This window comes from Pleurodeles waltl, chromosome 3_1 (assembly GCF_031143425.1).
Source record: "Pleurodeles waltl isolate 20211129_DDA chromosome 3_1, aPleWal1.hap1.20221129, whole genome shotgun sequence".
Lineage (NCBI taxonomy): Eukaryota > Metazoa > Chordata > Amphibia > Caudata > Salamandridae > Pleurodeles > Pleurodeles waltl.
In genome coordinates this window covers 1,214,914,189-1,214,936,398 of record NC_090440.1, presented here as the reverse complement: position 1 = coordinate 1,214,936,398, position 22,210 = coordinate 1,214,914,189, and the positions used below count along the sequence as shown (strand labels likewise).

At 47.0% G+C, this 22,210-nt stretch overlaps 1 protein-coding gene across 22 annotated transcripts in view; it reads left to right on the top strand.

The window, feature by feature from the left end:
- The window catches only part of PKNOX2 (PBX/knotted 1 homeobox 2), a 3,670,033-nt gene that overhangs the window by 3,553,827 nt on the left and 93,996 nt on the right, over positions 1 to 22,210 (top strand). For all 22 annotated transcript variants that reach the window (XM_069224545.1, XM_069224549.1, XM_069224540.1 and 19 more), the window contains one exon: positions 14 to 90. In XM_069224545.1, the coding sequence (XP_069080646.1) occupies positions 14 to 90 (77 nt within the window). The remainder of the gene's footprint in view (positions 1 to 13; positions 91 to 22,210) is intronic.

The window sequence follows — 22,210 nt, the reverse complement described above, 5'->3', positions numbered from 1 at the left end:
TACGGTTTTTCAGCACCCTTACCCAACAGAGGACGAAAAGCGACAGATAGCTGGGCAGACCAACCTCACCTTGCTACAGGTCAACAACTGGTGAGTGCAGCCCACCTTTATTCTAACTTCTTTCTGTTAAAATGTCCTACTTTTTAAGAGGTAGTGCTGCTGATATGCTTTTTAAGGACTTCCTTACAGAAAGAGGCGGGCTGTTCTAGTTTTAGTTATTTGTAGGCGATTATTCGATTATTCATCTGCATCCTCAATATCTTCAAATTTAGTATATTCGAGCCAACACCCTTATTCCATTTAGTCTGCTCTGCTTCCAGTTGTATTCTTTACTCCGTAAATGGTGAGCTACTCCTTATAAAACTATTTTTCAATTATCTTTTTTCTGTATCTTTATAAATATACTTCTCTCCTTCACCTCTCAATCATATTATCCCACCAGAGATGGCTAAATTGATTTGTGAGTTCGGTAATACACCTGCATGTTGTCCGCTTTTGGTCTGCTTACGTCTTTTATAATGATCTCACAACATTTGCTTGTGTATGAGTACTTTTTGTGCTGGAAGTCAGTGTAGGACAAAGTATTGAGTACACAGAGATGGGTGTGTTGACGCTTTCTCTCATAGAAGCCAATGGCACAACGCTGGGAATAGAATAGCCCCTTTACCCGTGTGTCCTACAACGCAGATCAACAACGAATCCGTGCTCCCTGCTTTCACCCATGTGCCTTAATTCAGAATGACCTTTACCCCACCTTTTGCATATAAAACAGGTCAATTGGGAATTGTTGTTTACTTATTGCTCGCGTGTACATTGAAAGGCAACTGAGACTCACCTTTTCTACTTTATACCATTGAAGACAAAGCTACCCAGCCATCAACACCATGTCCCGGCAGGCAGGCATCCATCCTCCGTGGTTTTATGTTGCACAGAACAAGGTCCTATGTTAAGATAACTTGGATTGTAACATTCTGACAATTCACAAATCTGGGCACTTTACGGCCAGCACCTTTTACGGGGTGGCATAAACTTAAACTGAGATTATAAGCATACATTTACAGTTTCTTGGATGCCAGTATTTTTCTTTTCCCACATCTAGTATTTGAGTGAGTTAGATTCTTTAATTGTTTTTTATGTATTTTACTAACATAAGAGAAAGGTCCCCAGGATCTAATTCCCTCCCATGGTCCCTTTGTTATACAGGGAGTGCAGAATTATTAGGCAAGTTGTATTTTTGAGGATTAATTTTATTATTGAACAACAACCATGTTCTCAATGAACCCAAAAAACTCATTAATATCAAAGCTGAAAATTTTTGGAAGTAGTTTTTAGTTTGTTTTTAGTTTTAGCTATGTTAGGGGGATATCTGTGTGTGCAGGTGACTATTACTGTGCATAATTATTAGGCAACTCAACAAAAAAAAATATATACCCATTTCAATTATTTATTATTACCAGTGAAACCAATATAACATCTCAACATTCACAAATATACATTTCTGACATTCAAAAACAAAAAACAAAAAAATTCAGTGACCAATATAGCCACCTTTTTTTGCAAGGACACTCAAAAGCCTGCCATCCATGGATTCTGTCAGTGTTTTGATCTGTTCACCATCAACATTGCGTGCAGCAGCAACCACAGCCTCCCAGACACTGTTCAGAGAGGTGTACTGTTTTCCCTCCTTGTAAATCTCACATTTGATGATGGACCACAGGTTCTCAATGGGGTTCAGGGTGAACAAGGAGGCCATGTCATTAGATTTCCTTCTTTTATACCCTTTCTTGCCAGCCACGCTGTGGAGTACTTGGATGCGTGTGATGGAGCATTGTCCTGCATGAAAATCATGTTTTTCTTGAAGGATGCAGACTTCTTCCTGTACCACTGCTTGAAGAAGGTGTCTTCCAGGAACTGGCAGTAGGACTGGGAGTTGAGCTTGACTCCATCCTCAACCCGAAAAGGCCCCACAAGCTCATCTTTGATGATACCAGCCCAAACCAGTACTCCACCTCCACCTTGCTGGCGTCTGAGTCGGACTGGAGCTCTCTGCCCTTTACCAATCCAGCCACGGGCCCATCCATCTGGCCCATCAAGACTCACTCTCATTTCATCAGTCCATAAAACCTTAGAAAAATCAGTCTTGAGATATTTCTTGGCCCAGTCTTGACGTTTCAGCTTGTGTGTCTTGTTCAGTGGTGGTCGTCTTTCAGCCTTTCTTACCTTGGCCATGTCTCTGAGTATTGCACACCTTGTGCTTTTGGGCACTCCAGTGATGTTGCAGCTCTGAAATATGGCCAAACTGGTGGCAAGTGGCATCGTGGCAGCTGCACGCTTGACTTTTCTCAGTTCATGGGCAGTTATTTTGCGCCTTGGTTTTTCCACACGCTTCTTGCGACCCTGTTGACTATTTTGAATGAAACGCTTGATTGTTCGATGATCACGCTTCAGAAGCTTTGCAATTTTAAGAGTGCTGCATCCCTCTGCAAGATATCTCACTATTTTTGACTTTTCTGAGCCTGTCAAGTCCTTCTTTTGACCCATTTTGCCAAAGGAAAGGAAGTTGCCTAATAATTATGCACACCTGATATAGGGTGTTGATGTCATTAGACCACACCCCTTCTCATTACAGAGATGCACATCACCTAATATGCTTAATTGGTAGTAGGCTTTCGAGCCTATACAGCTTGGAGTAAGTCAACATGCATAAAGAGGATGATGTGGTCAAAATACTCATTTGCCTAATAATTCTGCACTCCCTGTATACTCAGTATTTTGCATTCCTGATGCCTGCACCCATGGTCGAGAAATAACAGTCTGCACAGTTTTTATGGGCGAGGGGGCTGTGCAGTTATCCGTGTACTCCATGAGTGCTTTCATTCTGGTGTCCATCACATATTTCCAGGGGTATGTCTCTGCCACTGCTCCCAAACACCGGCCTGAACCCTACTGCCTGGAACTGCTGTGTGCAGAGACTTAGGGATGTCCTGCGCCTACTATCTGTAGGCACAGGGGTGCGCTATTGGCTTAGGCAACTTTGAATCATCGCGCAAGTAAAAAAAAAAACAGGCATGGGTTGCTGCCTATTTATTGTTTTTAGTAACTATTGCCTGTGCACAGTACTGGAGGGGGCCCGCTAGAGAACGCCACTCCCCCCTTCCCTCCCCCCGCACCGCAAAGACTGCGAGGGCTACTGTGACACTGGGGGGCTGCCGCTGCCTCTTTGCCAAATTAAGGTATTTACCCATATTGTCTGAAAGGGTTTTTAACCACACTGTTTGTTAGCCTGATACATTTACAAAATGAGGAGCATATTTAAGAGCCCCAGTGACACCGGAGGGTAAGGTTTTGTGACGCTCCGGTGGCACAATGCTCTGCACCTTATTTACAAGGTGGTGTTAAGCCACTTTTTGTGGCTTAATGCCACCCTGTAAATATGGCCCCTTCACACGAAGCACTTTGCGTCAAAGGGGCATGCAATAGGAGTTGCTGTGGGCGCGGCACAGCAACACCCATTGCATTTTGACGCTTTCCCAGATTTACGAATTTTCGTAAACCTGAGGCAGCGCCAAAAGCTAACGCCACCCAAGGGGTGATGTTAGCATGGCGCAACGAGGAGAAATACTTTTATTTCTCCTTTTTTTGTTGTTGCTCTTTTTATGTGTGCTGGATTCTACAGAACACAAAGAAAGAGCAAATCACCATTTAAGATTGTTTTTGTGTAGGAAGGTGTCGCTTCCTGCACAAACACAATCTCCCCCTCAACGCAGCCATCTTTGCACCATGGCGCAAGAGTAGGTGCGTTGGATCTCAGCTGAAAATTTAGCGCTGGTGCAGGGGACAACATAGGGGAGTGCCCTATTCTATTAAATATGGCGCATCCCTGCGTTGTGAGAATGACAGAGCGTGGCGCTGCCAATTTTGGCGCAGCATTGCTTCATCATTTTCTGTTAAAAATGGGCCTAAATACATTAATAGAGTAAAAGTACTTTGTAACTCGGAGACCCACATTAATTAATTAGCTTTTTTCATTTGTTTCTTTCTGATTGTTCTGATTTTTGTGGCTCCAGAGACAAATTAAGCTCTGCAGTTATAGACGTGGGTGTCCCCTTTTTTGGAGGCAAAAAAGCCCACAGTACCAATGAGTTGTGTTTATTTTGGTGCTCCTCTGCTGTTTGCTGTATATTTCCACCTGGCGCAGTGTCATCAGTCCTGTTGTGATTTTGAAACCTTTTGCTCTTCTGTATTTGCTGAGTTTGGCTTGGAGGTGTCATTATCATGACGGATGTCAGACTTGGAGACTCCTACAAGCTGGGAACTATGCTTGCAAAATACCACGAGTCTCGGAGATATAAATACTATAGTAAAAGTGAATGCACGTATCTGGAATATGTGGGGTTATGCTGTACTGATGAGATCCCGCCACATTACATGGAGGTGGGCTAGACTGAAGCCGCTGGTGGAATGAGGGCCTTCAGTGTTTGCCTTGATTGTCCAGCTGTGGCTCCCCCTACACTATTATTTGGCAATGAGAGCCCCGGAGAGCCTGCAGATCATAATTCGGCTGCGTACCTGCCCCTCATTGGTCCACCAGGATCTTTTTCATTATAGGAGTTTCAATAAATGAAGAAGAAAGTAAGGCTCTCATTCCCTCTGTGACCGCAAGATAGGATGTGTGCACAGTGCTGGGCATTATCCCAGACGTACGATTATAGATGTCTGTAGCGTGATGTACATTTGCGCTCACCCAGACATTTAACCTATTTATTCTGGGTGGATTTTTCTCCTTGGGTACATTGTATTATTTCTTCTTAAAGTTGGGTACAACCCAGCCTAATCAATGGATATAGGTGGACCCCACAGCCCTCATTGATGTAACTTATCTGTTTCGGTATTCTAAAGCTTGAGCCCTGAAGAAGCAATAATAACCAAATCACAAGTCGTACTGGATAATCGTACGTAATGAGATCGACACTGACAATACTAATGAAATCAGAATAATTATTTCTCATAAAAAATTGTACTATGGACACATTTGAAGGAACAAGTAATGTGGATTCTTTGTATTTGAAAGAAAGAGAAAGTATTGTAGGTGGTGCCAGTCAAAGTATTAGAGGTAGGTCCAAAAGCTTCCTATCAAAATATACTAACCGTAGGGCACCTCACCTATAACAATCCAACATGTGTTTCATTGATGAAATCCATATGCAAAGAGCTATCACAGTGTGTCTTCTCCACTTTGCCGTTGCAGATGCCACAGTGTGTGCTCCTGTTTGGCATACGGCCAGCACTTGTAGTTTGAAAGCTATTCTACAAATGTGGGCGATTAAGTGCAAGATGGAAGAGAATTATTCGGTTCATGTCCATTAGATTTTGTTTAGGGTATAAACTGTCCTTATTGCCTGCCTACAATAATTAAATGTAATGTTGGCTAAGTTGAAAGATCGCTTGAAGTAGTGCCAGGACAAATCTAGTATGAGATGTGTTCCAAAGATGCAGGTAATTGCCAGGAAGTATCAGCTTGAAATGAAGACATATATAACTTAGAAACAGAACCTCCACATACAACTGTCATTGAAGACTCACATTCACAGACAACTGGTACCGGGCATCTAGGGTGCTGCATTTCTTCCTCGTGTGTTTCTCATTACTAAAAAAAAGTCGCCCTAAACTGTTAATTTCTGGAAGTTCTATTAAATCTCATCATGCATGCTGAGACTGTTGCTATAATGTCATAATAGTAAGTCATTACTACTTTCTGTCATATTTATCCTGTGTGATGACTCTGTGGCTATTTTTCTTCTCTCCATATTGTTCATCCAACTTAGATTTCTGTTGTGATCCCCTCTCCCATCCCATCAACGAACTACTGTAAAATATTTCTTCTTGTTCCCTTCTAACTAGCCTTTAATATCTACATTTTATTCATTATATTTCTTATTTCACTGTCAATTTTGACTGCAAACCATTCTGGTAGAATGCACAAATGACAGTAACTGGAAATATAGCAGTTAATGAAATCAAGAAAATCTTTCTGCTTTTGAAACTGCTGAACTTATAAAAGAGAGAAAAATAAAAACAAATATGTTTAAATGTCTTTGACCATAAAACCTTCAAGTAGCTGTGAACCCAATGAGTATCAATTACAGTAGGCAGAGATTTAAAAATGGTGAAGAGCCTGGGCAGAGTTGGAACTCCTTCTTTCCAGATAGCTTACACATTCCCAGTAACCTGTGCATGGTCTCCAGGGAGGAGTATTTTTTCACAGAAATGAGGAGTATCTGTGCAGTTTGTGATCAATTAAGTTTAGGAATATGGTTTCTTTTGAGGTACTAAAGCGGCGTTTTCTATGTATTACTCTGCTCTAATAGAAGCTCAATGGTTTTATCTCGCATAAGACTAACCTGAGTGACTTCCTCCTTTCCCAGTTCCTTTCCTTTGTGCAGAGCTGAAAGACTGTAGCATTTGCAGGATTGAAAACACAGAAGAGGTAACAGATTTCAGGTTCCTTCGAAAAATGTGTGAACCTTCTGCAAGTACATTTCGATGTGAATAGATTAACATAAGGAGTAAGGCGGAATCCGTTGGATACAATAGGCCCATTTCGTTGTTGAGGAAATGGGCACTCCCTGACCAGCGGTACCCCTCCAAACATCTCCGTTCATGACCCCCGTTTAGTACAACTCTTCTTAATTTCAGCAGTGTGATCAAATGTTTTCTGCAAGCGTTTACTCTCTTACTGGAAATCAAACGTTCGGTTATTTTTGAAACCCTGTATTGCTCATCACTCTAAATTGTTACAACTTTATATGAAATCTTAGCATTCGGATAACTTGTCATACCTATGTCACTGAGGGTTCTTGTGAAGAGACACACCCCATTTCTTGGAGATTATTATAGCGAGGGATATACCAAATACACCATGAGGCCTGCTAGGTCATGGCCCTCCTTAGACATGCCATCCAATATGATGGCCTGCAGTGATTGGTTCTCAAAGTTAAAGTGTCTATGACCAGGCTCCGTCAGTTCTTAGGAGTATGACTAGGGCCTGACTGGAGTGTAGTGGCGGCCAGTCATTTTGGCGGGGGGGCGAGCGGGCCACACATGCACACATATATACTCACTCAGTCACACCCATGCATTCACACATGCGTGCACACACACAGCCGTTTACAACATATTCACAATTAATTCATACATTTATACATACATACAGGCATGCATGCACCAAACATTCAGAAACATAAAATGTACCTGCCCTGCAAATCCCAGAGAGGAAAGTCTCATAGGTCCCAGGAAGGTTGGTACTGCTGCCTTCCATCACTCATCACAGAGTGGGAAGGAGTCATTGAGACTGCTGACTGCTGACTCCGCTCTGTGACAATGTTTCACTTATTGATACTCAGCTCTATGCACTAGAGGGCTTAAAATTGCACAGGGCCAAGGCAATCAGTGATGCTCCCTCTTGCCTTGAGGGGGAGGGCTGTTAGGCACTTTTGCCAGGCTGAGAAGGTCACGCCCAAAGGGCTGTGGAATCCTCAGTTTGGCAAAGTTCAGCACAGGCAGCCTTGGAGTACCTGGCTGCCTGACCTGAAAATAAAGTGTACCTGTCAAGCTGACCATTGCTCAGTCTGACTCACTCTTCTCTCACAAAATTGTGGGGGCGTGACCCCTCCACTTCTATGGACAGGCCACAGCTGCTGGAGTGGCCACTGTGAGAGCCTATTGCTTCTTTCGTGATTAGGAGTTAAACTTTGATGTTAAGATTTATATTTGGCCTAGTTTCATGTTAAATTTAAATCATTTAGAAGTTATATTTGGCCACTGTTAAATTTAAATCATTTAGAGGTTATATTTTGTCCTGAGGCTTCCAATACCGGTGATGATTTTTCTTATGATTACCTAGTGACGGTTGGTGGTATTAAAAACCAGTGGGGTGCTACATACATTTATATTACATACATTATATATATTACATACATTACACAGAGCACATTACAATAAACAATTAAAAAAGAGAAAAATAAACTTTCATTTACCTTATCCTGCAGCATGTCCTCGATGCTTTCTAGTCCCAGGCTCTAGACTCCGAGCACAAGGTGATGTCATAAAGCCAACTACCTTTTCCAATCCAGATGCTGCTCTCATGCTGTTAAGCAGCACGAGTGAAGTATCTGGACTGCCTGGAGCAGGCTGGACCAGCGCTCCTAAAGGCACTGGAGCTCTGTCTGCTCTCCAAGCCAGCTGTCTTAGACAGCTGGGTTGAGAGGGTTGAATTGCACATGGTAGTTTAGCCGTAACAAGGTAGCCGGCCAAACCTACATGTGCACTTCAAACAAGGGGCCACTCATCATTGCTGCCGTTCGGCAGAGAGTACAAAATAAAATTGTAATAAAATCATGTTATTACCATTTTATTTTCACTCTTTCTACAGCAGTGTGGGGGGGAGGGGTGCGACACTCCTCCGCTCATATGGAGGAATCGCCGGTGCGATTGCCATGTTTTCGCTTAAGAGAAGCCAGAGGAAAGTTGTGCCAGATGGTCCTTTTTTAGTATGCATTTTTCACCACTCATTTCTTACAGGCAGTTGTTTTGCATCATGTAATAATTTTTGAGATAAGAGGTCCCAAATCTGGGGTAACAAATGTGAATTCAAGAGATGGCAAATGTATGGTTGCAGTTTTGGGGAACTGAATCATTGCACCATAGCAAGGGCATAAGTCGTAAGGAAAATATTCGGGGGACAAACTAACATGGGCAGATTTGCTGTTACAATCAAAATCAAATCAGATGAAATCATTAACATTTATAAAGCGCGCTACTCACCCGTGCGGGTCTCAAGGCGCTAGGGGAAAGGGGGGGTTACTGCTGCTCGAATAGCCAGGTTTTTAGGAGTCTCCGGAAAGCGGGGTGGTCCTGGGTGGTCCTGAGGCTGGTGGGGAGGGAGTTCCAGGTCTTGGCCGCCAGGAAGGAAAAAGATCTCCCACCTGCCGTGGAGCGGCGGATGCGAGGGACGGCAGCGAGTGCGAGACCAGAGGAACGGAGGAGGCGGGTGGGGATGTAGAAGCTAAGGCTTCGGTTGAGGTATTCCGGTCCCTTGTTGTGGGGGGCTTTGTGTGCGTGGGTGAGAAGTCGAAAGGTGATCCTTTTGCTGACTGGGAGCCAATGCAGGTGTCTCAGGTGTGCGGAGATGTGGCTGTTGCGGGGTACGTCGAGGATGAGGCGTGCCGATGCGTTTTTAATGCGTTGCAGGCGATTTTGGAGTTTGGCTGTGGTCCCGGCGTAGAGGGTGTTGCCGTAGTCCAGGCGGCTCGTGACGAGGGCGTGGGTCACGGTTTTTCTAGTGTCGGCGGGGATCCAGCGGAAGATCTTGCGGAGCATGCGGAGGGTGAGGAAGCAGGCGGAGGACACGGCGTTGACTTGCTTGGTCATGGTAAGAAGAGGGTCCAAGATGAAGCCGAGGTTGCGGGCGTGGTCTGTGGGGGTCGGTGCGGTGCCGAGGGCCGTGGGCCACCAGGAGTCGTCCCAGGCGGACGGGGTGTTGCCGAGGATGAGGACTTCCGTTTTTTCAGAGTTCAGCTTTAGGCGGCTGAGCCTCATCCAATCTGCAACGTCCTTCATACCCTCTTGTAGGTTGGTCTTGGCGCTGGCGGGGTCCTTGGTGAGGGAGAGTATAAGTTGGGTGTCGTCGGCGTAGGAGGTGATGATGATGTTGTGCTTGCGAACGATGTTGGCGAGGGGGCTCATGTAGACATTGAAGAGTGTCAGGCTGAGCGATGATCTCAGTGGATTCTGAGCGAAACGGAGGGAGGTAAACTCTTTGGGAACGGTTTGAGAGGAAGGAGGCGATCCAGTCCAGGGCCTGGCCTTGGATCCCGGTGGAGCGGAGGCGGGTGATTAGGGTGCGGTGACAGACGGTGTCGAAGGCAGCCGAGAGGTCGAGGAGAATGAGGGCGACTGTTTCACCGTTGTCCATCAGGGTTCTGATGTTGTCAGTGACTGAGATGAGGGCGGTTTCCGTGCTGTGGTTGGTTCGGAATCCGGTTTGTGAAGGGTCGAGCAGGTTGTTCTTTTCCAGGAAGGTGGTCAGCTGTTTGTTGACGGTCTTCTCTATTGGCTGGGAAAGGCAGAAGAGAGATGGGGCGGAAGTTTTTCAGGTCGCTCGGGTCAGCCGTAGGTTTCTTTAGTAGGGCGTTGACTTCGGCGTGTTTCCAGCATTCGGGGAAGGTAGCAGAAGAAAAAGAAGAGTTGATGACGGTCTGGAGGTGCGGGGCGATGATGTCGTCAGCTTTGTTAAAGATGAAGTGAGGGCAGGGGTCCGAAGGGGCGCCGGAGTGGATAGAGTTCATGATGGATTTGGTTTCTTCAGTGTTGATGTGGGTCCAGTTGTTGAGGGTAATGGCCGGGGGTGCGGGTTCGGTGGTGTTATGTTGGGTCTGGTGTCCGAAGCTGTTGTGGAGGTCGCTGATCTTGCGATGGAAGAAAGTGGCGAGGGATTCGCACAAATCCTCTGAGGGCGTGACGGCGTTGGCGTTGGGGTTGGAGAACTCCTTGACGATGCTGAAGAGTTCTCTGCTGTTGTGGCTGTTTTTGTCCAGTCTGTCAGTGAAAAAGTTCTTTTTAGCAGCGCAGATCAGGCGGTGGTGTTCGCGGGTAGCGTTCTTGAGGGCGGTCATGTTGTCAGCGGTGTGGTCCTTGCGCCAGGCCTTCTCGAGGGCGCAACAAGTTTTCTTTGATTCTTTGAGGGTGTCAGAGAACCAGAGAGGTTTTTTGGTGTTGGTCTGTCGATGCGTGCGTTTGAGGGGAGCAAGGTTGTCTGCGCAGTTGGAGATCCAGTTTGTGAGGCTGAGGGCTGCGTCGTTGGGGTTGGTGGTGAGGGTGGGTTGGTTGGCAGCGAGTGCTGAGAAGAGTTGCTCTTCGGGGATCTTGTTCCACTGTCGACGAGGGATGGGTTGAGTGCGGAGGTGGCGGGTCTCGCGTCGGAATGTGAAGTGGACACAGCTGTGGTCGGTCCAGTGTAGAGCAGAGGTGTGGCTGAAGAAGACGTGTTTGCTGGCGGAGAAGATAGGGTCAAGCGTGTGTCCGGCGATGTGGGTGGCGGTGTTCACCAGTTGTTTGAGGCTGAGGTTGGCGAGGTTGTCGAGCAGGGTGGTGGTGTTGGGGTCGTTGTTTTGTTCCAGATGGAAGTTGAGGTCGCCTAGGAGGATGTAGTCCGGTGAGGCGAGGGTGTGCGGGGAGATGAAGTCGGCTATGGCGTCGCTGAAGGGGGCGCGCGGTCCGGGAGGACGGTAGACGAGGGATCCTCTGAGGGTGGTCCTCGGGTCGGTGCGAATCTGAAAATGCAGGTGTTCAGCGGCGAGAGGGGTGTCTTCGGTGGAGGTGGTGACGCTGATGGAGTCTTTGAAGACGATGGCGATACCTCCTCCTACTTGGTTGGTGCGGTCTTTTCTGGAGATCTTGTAGCCTTCGGGGATGGCGGTGGCGATGTCTGGAGCAGAGGAGGCGTTCATCCAGGTCTCCGTGATGAAGGCGACGTCCGGTGCTGTGGAGTCCAGGAGGTCCCAGAGTTCAACGGCGTGCTTGTGGACGGATCGAGCGTTGACCAGGATGCACTTGAGGTGGTTGATGGCGCGTGGGTTTGTGGTCGTGGTAGTTGCGTGGTGGAAGATGCGTTTGCAGGAGTTGCAGGCGAAGGGTCCATGGGTGCGTTTGGGGTGAGCTTGGAAGCAGGTGTTGGAGCGTCCTGGGTTGAGGGCGAGGAGGGTGGTGGGGTCGTAGCGGATCAGCGGGGTTTGGGAGAGCTGGGGACCAGGGGTCGTGGCGCTGGGCGCGGGCCAGGCGCAGACGGGCGCAGACGGGCTTGCCTCTGGTGCGCCTCCGGTGCGCCAGCGGCGCGGTCGCGCAGCGGCCGCCATATGAGGTGGGGGGGAGGGGTCAGCTGGGGGCGAATGGGAGCTGGGGGGCCGGGGGCATGCAGGAGGTCGCGGCGGGAAAGCGCGAGGGAAGGGGGGACAGGTAGAGTGAGAAGAGCTGGGGGAGGGGGGTTTAAGGGTGGAGGCGGGAGAGTGTTAGGAGGTTTGGGAGATTAGGAAGAGAGATAGTAGTAGGGTTGTGAAGATAGGGGAGGGGGGGTTGTAGAGGTGGGTGAGGGTGAGAGGTAGAGTGAGAGGATAGGAAGAATAGGTAATAGAGGGGGTGGCGGGAAGGGGGGGAGAGATAGAGAAATAGATAGAGAAAATGGATAGATAGAGAAATCGATAGATAGAGAAATAGATAGATAGAGAGATAGGTAGATAGGAGGAGGTGGAGAGTGAGGGAGTTAGATAGTGAGATAGAGAGATAGAGAGATAGGTGGATAGGAGGAGAGAGGGAGGTAGATAGCGAATGGGTTAGATAGGGGTGATAGAGAGGGGGAGGCGAGTGAGGGAGGGGGATGAGGCAGGAGCAGGAGGGCAGGCGCGGGGAGAAGAAGACGGAGGGGGCAGAGGAGCCGAAGACAGAAGATAGAAGACAGAAGAACAGAAGACAGAAGAACAGAAGACCGGAAGAACAGAAGACCGGAAGAACAGAAGACCGGAAGAACAGAAGACCGGAAGAACAGAAGAACAGAAGACCAGAAGAACAGGAGAACAGGAGTCCAGAAGAACTCAGAAGAGCAGAAGTTCACAGAAGAGCAGAAGATCACAGATGAAGATACGAAGAACAGAAGGCAGAAGACAGACAGAAGACCTCAGAAGAAGATGAAGAAGAAGAGAGGCGACGGGAGAGGCAGAGAAGCACACAGAAGAAGAGAGAAGACGGGGAGAAGAAGAGTACAGAAGAAGATTACCGGTGAGGAGGAAGAACAGAGAAGAAGAAAAGAAGAAAAGAAGCAGGAGAGAGGGTGAGTAGCGCGGGGCAGGGCGAGGGGCTGGGAGGTGGGGGGTACTTACTGTGAGGTGGTCTCAGGAACTCAGGAACCTGGAGGAGCTGGAGGAGCTGCAGCGGCAGGGGGAGCGACCTACCCTTGGGTCAAGGGTCGCTACCACTGTCGCGCAGCGGCCGCCATATGAGGTAGGAGGGGGAGGGAGGGGTCAGCTGGGGGCGAATGGGAGCTGGGGGGGGCGGGGCGTGCAGGAGGTCGCGGCAGGAAAGCGCAAGGGAGGGGGGGACAGGTAGAGTGAGAAGAGCTGGGGGAGGGGGGTTTAAGGGTGGAGGGGGAGAGTGTTAGGAGGTTTGGGAGATTAGGAAGAGAGATAGGAGTAGGGTTGTGAAGATAGGGGAGGGGGGGTTGTAGAGGTGGGTGAGGGTGAGAGGTAGAGTGAGAGGATAGGAAGAATAGGTAATAGAGGGGGTGGCGGGAAGGGGGGAGAGATAGAGAAATAGATAGAGAAAATGGATAGATAGAGAAATAGATAGAGAGATAGGTAGATAGGAGGAGGTGGAGAGTGAGGGAGTTAGATAGTGAGATAGAGAGATAGGTGGATAGGAGGAGAGAGGGAGGTAGATAGCGAATGGGTTAGATAGGGGTGATAGAGAGGGGGAGGCGAGTGAGGGAGGGGGATGAGGCAGGAGCAGGAGGGCAGGCGCGGGGAGAAGAAGACGGAGGGGGCAGAGGAGCCAAAGACAGAAGATAGAAGACAGAAGAACAGAAGACTGAAGAACAGAAGACAGAAGAACAGAAGACCAGAAGAACAGAAGAACAGAAGACCGGAAGAACAGAAGAACAGAAGACCGGAAGAACAGAAGAACAGGAGAACAGAAGAACAGGAGTCCAGAAGAACTCAGAAGAGCAGAAGTTCACAGAAGAGCAGAAGATCACAGATGAAGATACGAAGAACAGAAGGCAGAAGACAGACAGAAGACCTCAGAAGAAGTTGAAGAAGAAGAGAGGCGACGGGAGAGGCAGAGAAGCACACAGAAGAAGAGAGAAGATGGGGAGAAGAAGAGTACAGAAGAAGATTACAGGCGAGGAGCGAGGAGGAAGAACAGAGAAGAAGAAAAGAAGAAAAGAAGCAGGAGAGAGGGTGAGAAGCGCGGGGCAGGGCGAGGGGCTGGGAGGTGGGGGGTACTTACTGTGAGGTGGGTCTCAGGAACTCAGGAACCTGGAGGAGCTGCAGCAGCAGGGGGAGCGACCTACCCTTGGGACAATAATTCTCACTTAAAAGGTCAAGGGCCAAGAAGCCTAATCAGTGAAGAATGTGAAAATCTCATTTTTGGTTTTACTTTTTATTCATCATGTGTATTTTGTCCACATACAAATATGTATCTAAGCTCAGAAATAACTAAAGTGACAATATTTTTAAACAGACACGTTGAACTTGGAAATTACATGTTCAACTGCTTTTAGGGAATAACTTAAATGTGCTGTTATGCTGTGTCTGTTTCCTGCTAATGTTCTTTATCCAGCCCCAAAGCACACATTGCTTTACATTTGCAAAGCATTGTGCAAAAGAAGGGTTAACGTTGGCAAGTTCTCTGTTCCTCAGATAAGAGAATAAGAGATTACCTCTCCTCAGCTATTCTAAAAAAAAAAGAGTATGCTGCCAGTGTGATGGAGATTTACAAACATTCTGAGGCCAGTGTTTGAAAATCCTAGTAGCTCTAGGGGAACAGAGTCCTCTCTCCTAAAATTGTGGGTGACTCAAGGCACCATTGTTCACCCTGACTTTTGCCCTGACGTAGCACTTTATTCTCATTTGATCAGCAATGGGTTTCAGGTTTAAGCTCATAGGAGGCTCAGATTTAAAGGCTTATTTGCCAGTGGCCTGTGCCGTCGGTGCTTCACTTTTTGTGAGGCACTGGCAGCACAGGCTACTGACCCATTCCTACAAGGCCCTGCAAAGCCACTTTGCGTGGCTTTTCAATGCCTTGTCGATATGGAGTAAGGCAACACAGCACAAGTCGCTGCGTTGCCATACTTTGCGTAAGGGAGGTGTTTCCATTAGTGTTGTATGGGTGTTCCCACGCAGCATCCATGGGTTTTGACAAATTCTCAGATTTACAAGGTTTTGTAAACCTGGGAAAGAGTCAAAAGCCTTCACCACCCTAGGGGTGGCGTAAGGATGATACACCCGGGAGAAATTTCCTTATTTCTCCCTGTTTTTTCCTCTTTTTATGTGTGCTGCATTCTGCAGCACGCATAGAAAGGGGAAAACAGCTTTTGTGATTGTTTTTTGGGTAAGAAGTTGTCCCTTCCTGCACAAAAACAATCATCCCCGCAACACAGGCACCCTTGCACCATGGTGCAAGGGAGCCTGCGCTTGCGCATGGCAGCAATTTGTGCACCAGCGCTGGGAAAAGGACAGGAATGTGCTGTATCTTGCAGATATGGCACATTTCTGCCCTTTTATTTTGACACAGGGCATGGCGCAACAAGAAGGCTTGTGGCGCTGACCTGCCTCAAAACTTTGTAAATGATGCTGTAAAAATGGAAGATTCTGTGGGAATTTTAAACTAAGGAGCTAATTTACAAGTCCCTTGCGCCGCCGTTGCGTCACCTTTTCCTATATAAAAAGTGACGCACCAGCGGCATAAGGGGCTTGTAAATAAACCCCTAAGGGGTCCCCTGGAAATCTCTACTGTCATGTGCATGAATGCGTCACTACCAGAGGACAAAGAAACGTGTGGAAACGCATCTTTCTCCATGCTTTGTCTCATCTGTGACTCAACCTGCTGTACAGCTGTAGCGCGCACTTAAGCCCTGGTCCACACTACACAAAACTCTTTAAATATATTAAAATAGATAAGCTACGGTGTCCTTATGAGCGGAGGTACACATAGCAAGTGTTTTTTTTATTTTTTTATTTTTTTATTAGTTTTATATTTCAAATATGGGATACAAGCTGTTCAATTGTCAACAACAGGATCACCTAGAAAAAGTATCAGCATTAGAAACATATAACAACCCCAAACCCCACACATTAGACACGTCTCGGAACACTTCAGTATCATTACTTGTTGCAATTGCTGGAAACTTTAGCGTGTGTTAAGTATCTGAGGGGGTACTCTCGCATGACCAGTGTGGACCCTTTACTGCTGAGCCTGTACCGCGTGTCACCTGGTAGTGGCCCCGCGTGGGTTTGGTAATAGCGGATGGTGACGGAGGTTAAGTGTTTACCCTATGTGTTGTAGATATTCTTGCGCTGGTGAACTAGTGAGTTGTAAATGCGGGAGGGGGTAGTCGGGACCGTTCTATGATGATGGGCCGCCCTTCGAGTTATGCTTCTGCGGTGAGGTGTGCGGGAGGATTTGTGCTGCGCTTGTTCCATCTGTGTATTCCCTGGATCAAGGGGGCTTATCATCATTTTTGGCCTCGAGTTTGGTTACCAACGTTTCCTAGGCGGCGCACCCTGTGTGATGTTGCCCCTCTCGCGCCAGCTTCTTTAATACCTGGTATTCCGTGCGGGCCCAGCGTAGTGTTAAGGTGTACCAAGATTTCCAATCGGGTGCATTGGGGGCTTTCCAAAGCATTGCTATCAATCTTTTATACATTAAACAGGCTAGGTCTACGAATTTGTGCAGGTGTCTTTGTTTTTTAGATCTTGACCTCAGCCCCAGTAGGCAGGACTTGGGGTCTACTGTCAATACAAGCCCCGTTAGTTCGGAGATCCCCTGTACCACTTCCGTCCAGGGTTTTTGTATGCTAGGGCACTCCCAGACCATGTGGTAGAAGTGTGCTGACGGCGCTTTACATCTAGGGCATGACGGCTTAGAGTCGGGGAACATTCGCTTTATCCTGGCAGGGGACAAATATGTTTGATGTGTGAAGTTAAACTGGGTGTACCTGAATCTGGGGTTCCTTGACACTCCTCGGGCATGATACAGAGCTTTCGGCCATTCAGCTTGTGGGATCGGGTCAGGGAGAACGGCGTTCCATCTCTCCCGAGCTCTCTCCGCTTGTGGCTCGGTGGTTTATTAAGGATTTTGTACAGGCTTGATATTACTTTTATTTGGGCATCGTATTGTAGGAGATGATGAATTACAGGGGAGGTCTCTGGTTCTGAGGTACCTGCCCCCCACGTTTTTTTAATTGCGTGGTATGCCAGGAATTGGCCGGGGTTCACCTCAGTGAGGGCTTGCAGTGCCTCGAACGACATTAGCTTGCCATCTTCAAAGCAGTCGCCCACTGTCTGCACGCCTGCCTCTGTCCATGCCATCGACGCTTGCGTGCCGGCCCCGTTCCACCCCGGGAGGTGGTCCAACGGGAGTAGGGGAGCTTGTTACCCCCCGCTTTGCACGTATTTAGCCCAGCACGCGTGCACCACCGCTAGCAGTGTATTAACAGATTCCACCCTGGAGCGTTTGGATACCAGCCACTTTAGCAGGGGGGTCCCTTTTAACCAGGGCTTCAGGCGCACGGACTCTGCCAGAGCCAGTCTATGGATCCAGTTCTGAACCCACTGCAGCTGTGCGGCTGCGTAGTAGCGTTCGTGGTTGGGGGCTCCAGACCACCCACGTCCACTGGTCGTTGCAGCGTGGTTAGGGCCACACACGTTCTGCCACTGCCCCAGATGAGTTGCAGCAGCGCTGTATTCAAGTTGCCAAAGAATCTTTTGGGGATGATTATCGGTAAGGCCGCGAAGTAGTACAACAGCCTAGGCAAAATCAGCATGTTCGCGATCGCCACCTTTCCTGGTGGCGAAAGCGGGAGCTTGTTCCAAAACTGTAGCGATCCTTTTATGGAGGCCAACGCCCTCCCCAGGTTCCCGTCTCTGAGATCTTCTGTGTTATGGTATATGTTTATCCCGAGGTATTTGAACATTTCAGGGCACCATTTCAGATGCCCCAGTGGAGGGGCGCCCTGTCTTTCGGGTGGCCACTTTACTAGCGGGAACGCACATCACTTTTCCCAGTTTACCACTAGGCCTGACAGGTCTCCAACGTAGCCAGTAAGGATATTACTGAGGGAACAACCTTGTGGCCTTTCCGGATATATATTAAGACATCGTCTGCATATAGCATACACATAGCAAGTGTGACATTTGGTATCCCTTTTGATTGCCTATTGCCTCTTTTTTGCAGCTAGAAGTTTCTTTTCAACAAGTGTGTTGGTTTATTTAATCTCCCCTCGGAGTGTCATTGGCAGCGAAAGTGGTTTTACAGGATTAATAGCTGCGTGCATTGTGGGGGCATCGTCTTATTTATTTGTTGCCTGTTTCTTTCGGATAGTTCAGAACGCTTCCGGGCTCAGCTCTCATCCTTAGCTCTGTGCTTCGCCTTGGCAGACTACTGACTCCACAGAGGCTATCAGGGCCTGCCTGTGGAGAAGTGAACCAAATCATTACCAGCCCGCATAAAGGAAATAAAATCTTTCCGAGAAAAAACAAGCACATTCAAAAACTAGAACTGAAATTGATATGAAAATAGTACGGACAAGAATCACAGACCTGTAAGTATAGACCCTTTGTGGACAGTTTTCAGACAAAATATAATTTGCTTCTGTTTAAGCTCAGGGGCCTGCTGCCGTACCGTCACACGATCTTGGTTGGTTAGAGCTTGCTTGTTCTCTTTCTTATGCGTGTAGAGTCTATTCACCTCTACCAAAGAGTTATTAATTTTTCCAAGCAACTGCCTTGCATCTTCATAACAGCGCTCCTATTGTTCCTGGCTCATTGGCAGCTAATGTGTATTGTTTATAGTCTTCTGCCACCACCTGCTGGTGAATTTTAAGAACGTTTGCTCCAGCAACCTACGTTTGAAATATATGTTAATAATGTCTGTGGGTCCAGATGTCATGTTGTAACAGTTTTTTTTGCCAGTTGATGTAAAACATTCCTAGTAAATATGACGGCTCATGTCCAACATTGGCGTTTTACCGTTTGTGTGCCTTGCTTTTCTAATACTGTAGCCTTTTTCTACAGGCAGAGTTACCCTCCTTCCTGTTTTTTACGAAATGCGGAACGCTGAACAAGCTTCCCTATTCAGACAATTCTGTCCTATATCGAAACTACTTTACAATCCATGTGAATTGTCGAATATTAAACAATTATCTTAATCCGTTCTCATACTTAAAAGAGAATGTATATGGATCGTTGAAACCAGTGTTGAATTTGTAAATAAAAACGTGCCGATGCCCAAAACTCTCCTCTGAAACACACGGCTGCTGCCATTGAATGTGCGAGCACGGACTACTGAGGTACCGTAATCCTGAAGCCACCTCGGGCCTCTTTAATCCATTACAGCCAATCCCTGCCCCTTGAGTTCACTCTTGCATCTTTCTGCTTCCCAAATGTGTCTTTTGCTCAAAGTAAATGCTTGAGGCAGAAAAATAAGTGCCAGCCCTAAAAAAATAAGTGCTGGTGCCCAGCACCGGAATCCACCAACACAGATGAAGCCCTGGTTGAAACCAGGGCTGGTTTAACTCTGGTGGCGCCCTATGCGACAATCTATGTTGGTGAACCCCCCACCCCACCCCATGACCACCTCCTCAGATTCCCTAACTACCATCTGGAAAATGTGCCCTTCATATCTCCGTAGGCCCCCCCCCCCACCCCCCCATCTCTCACATACATTCCTTTGTTTTAGAGCGCCTGTAAAGGCTGATTTTAGTAATCTAATAAGCTATCCACATAAAATATAGTTTTGTTCTTTGCAGCAGACATTTTAACCCTCTGAGTTAGTTTATTGCCAGTCAAGGCTACTGCTAGACAAAACTCCCATCTCTCTCCCTAGCAGGAACATTAATCACATCAGAGGTATCTTGACATTTAAATTGCTTCCTGAAGGATGGACGCACAAGAATCTTTTCAGCAGGTGCTTTTAAATCACAAGTTTCTAAGTTATTGGTAAACACAGTCCCCCCCTTGAGGTCAGCGCCCCCAATCCAGGTCACCACCGTGTGCGGCCCCACTGCTCACACCGCTCTAAAGTCGGCCCTGGTTGAAACTAGCATGGAAGGAAAGTGTGCAGAGGAACTACTGTGAAGGGAAAGAGTTCAGAGGGGTACAGTCCTCTAATATGCAGTACCGTATGATCATGGTACCTTGCTTCTAGGTTACTGGCCCCTCTTTTATCCACACCCTGTCTTACCAGTATATGCATGTTCGTTTTGAGCGATTCCCACTGTGAATGGTTCATGGTTAAAGGAGGAATCTTACTAAACCGCAATGCAGCTTGTGCTTGGAAAGTATAGGTGTCCTGTGCTCAGAAACACCCACCCCAGCGCACACTTGGTATAGACGAAGGGGCATAGTTACAAGAAAGTGATGCATCAGGTCTTATGCACCACTTTTCTTGCATCCTCCTGACATCATCATGATAACGTCGTATTTACAATATGGCACACCATGGCGCATGTTAGCACAAAAGCGTCAACATTTTTGACGCTAATATGATACATTGGTCGACTAACGCCCAAAATTATGGTGCTAGTCCAGCAATGTGTGGGAGGCACATTGGAAACAATTGGGGCATCACTTTAATGCCTGCCTTGGGCAGGTGTTAAAAATGATAGGAAAAATGGCGCAGTGAAATCTCATAAATTTCACTGTGACATTTTTCTGGGCCCTCTAACGGGAGAATGCCCCTCTTGCATACATTATGCCTGGCACAGTCATAATGTGGTGCAGGGGGTTATAAAGTGGCACAATACTTTCATTGTGCCACTTTTGTAAATCTGGCACAAGGAAGAGACCTTGACACTACCTTAGCATTAAAAAAATGATGCTAGGGCGGCGTAAAGAGGCACTAGGGGCTTGTAATTATGCCCCAAAGTGTGATACCAGCGAGAGGGAAATAAATAAACCACTGACCACCTGTTCCGGCAGTGAGGGCACTCCATGTCTCTTTGTTTGGTCAGCGCCACCACGTGGGGTGTTCAAGCCTCACCAACACAACCTGGGTACAAGGATCAGGCATGCCTAGCCAGCACTCCCTTTCATGTGCTCATTGGAGGGAAACCATCTCTCCTGGGCCCACTGCAGTGCAACCATGCTGCATCACTCATCCCGCTAAACCCACCTTTTCCCAAGCTGATCATTGGTGTTAAGAAGACTTATAACCCCCTTGCAGCACCTCACTCGCCGATCAATGGTTGAATGGCCGAAGTGCAAAAAAGTATGGGGAACTGTGATCTAGGACACAAAAAAGCAACCAGGAGTGGCTACACTGGGGTGGGTCACTGGACAGATTTGAGAGAGCATAACTTGGCTGTGTCATTATTCATTCCAGAAGGGAAAATTAATTGTACTCAATGACATATATAATGTGTGCTTAAATGTATTCATGCAAACAAAGAGAGTTGAAAGTCATGAGCAGAAGTATACTTATAAGTAGAAGTGTAGAATGATCATGTGCAAATAACATTTCTGCAGTATTATTCAATGTATAAATATTATGACAATCTAGTTAATTTGCCATTTCCATAGCTATTCCTAATTTATAGTACTTATGTGAAATGCACGTATAACCATGTATTCAAATGTCCATTGCGGTCTATATTTAGTTGGCTTGAGTTAAAGCCTGAAATGTTTTTCTGTGATTAAATATTCAACATGGAAATTTTGCTCTTGCTGCACTTTTTTTTATTTGCAAGTGCGTCTGCACAAGACTCCAGTTAATAAAACCGTATTATTTATAGATGAAAGGGTACATGAAGATAGATCGCCAAGGACGGTGGGGTGGTAATGAGTTGTTGAGAAGAAGAACTCCCTTCCAGATTTGTGAATATGAGAACTATCCAAGGTTGTCCTGATGCTCGGACTTAGAGATAGATTCTTAATGAGACATTGCCATTCGCAATCATGTACAGACCATGTAAAGTTACTGGCAGTGACGTCAACTATCTGAGTTTCGGTGGGATAGGAGTGTTTCAGCCAGTTAAGAGATTCAGATTCCCTTTGATTAGAGCAGTCTCTTAGTGACTAAGAGCCACATTTACAAAGCTTTTTTCTCATCACAAACGGCCCGATTCGCAGAATTGGGCCATTTGTGACAATAAAAAAGCATTTTGCGATGTACATACCCATTTTTGCCATTCAGTAATCTATTTACGGAATCGCAAAATAGGTTTGCGAGTTGCAATTAGGAAGGGGCTTTCCCTTCCTAATTGCGAGTCGCAGTGCAATGTATGATTGTTTTGTGACCGTGAAAGTGGTCAAGGAACAATCGCAGTTCGCACCAATTTCAAATTGGTACTAACTTATTTGCAAACGGGAAGGGGTCCCCATGGAACCCTTTCCCCTTTGTGAATGGTAGTGAAGATATTTGTTTGGAGCAGGCACTGGTCCCACAG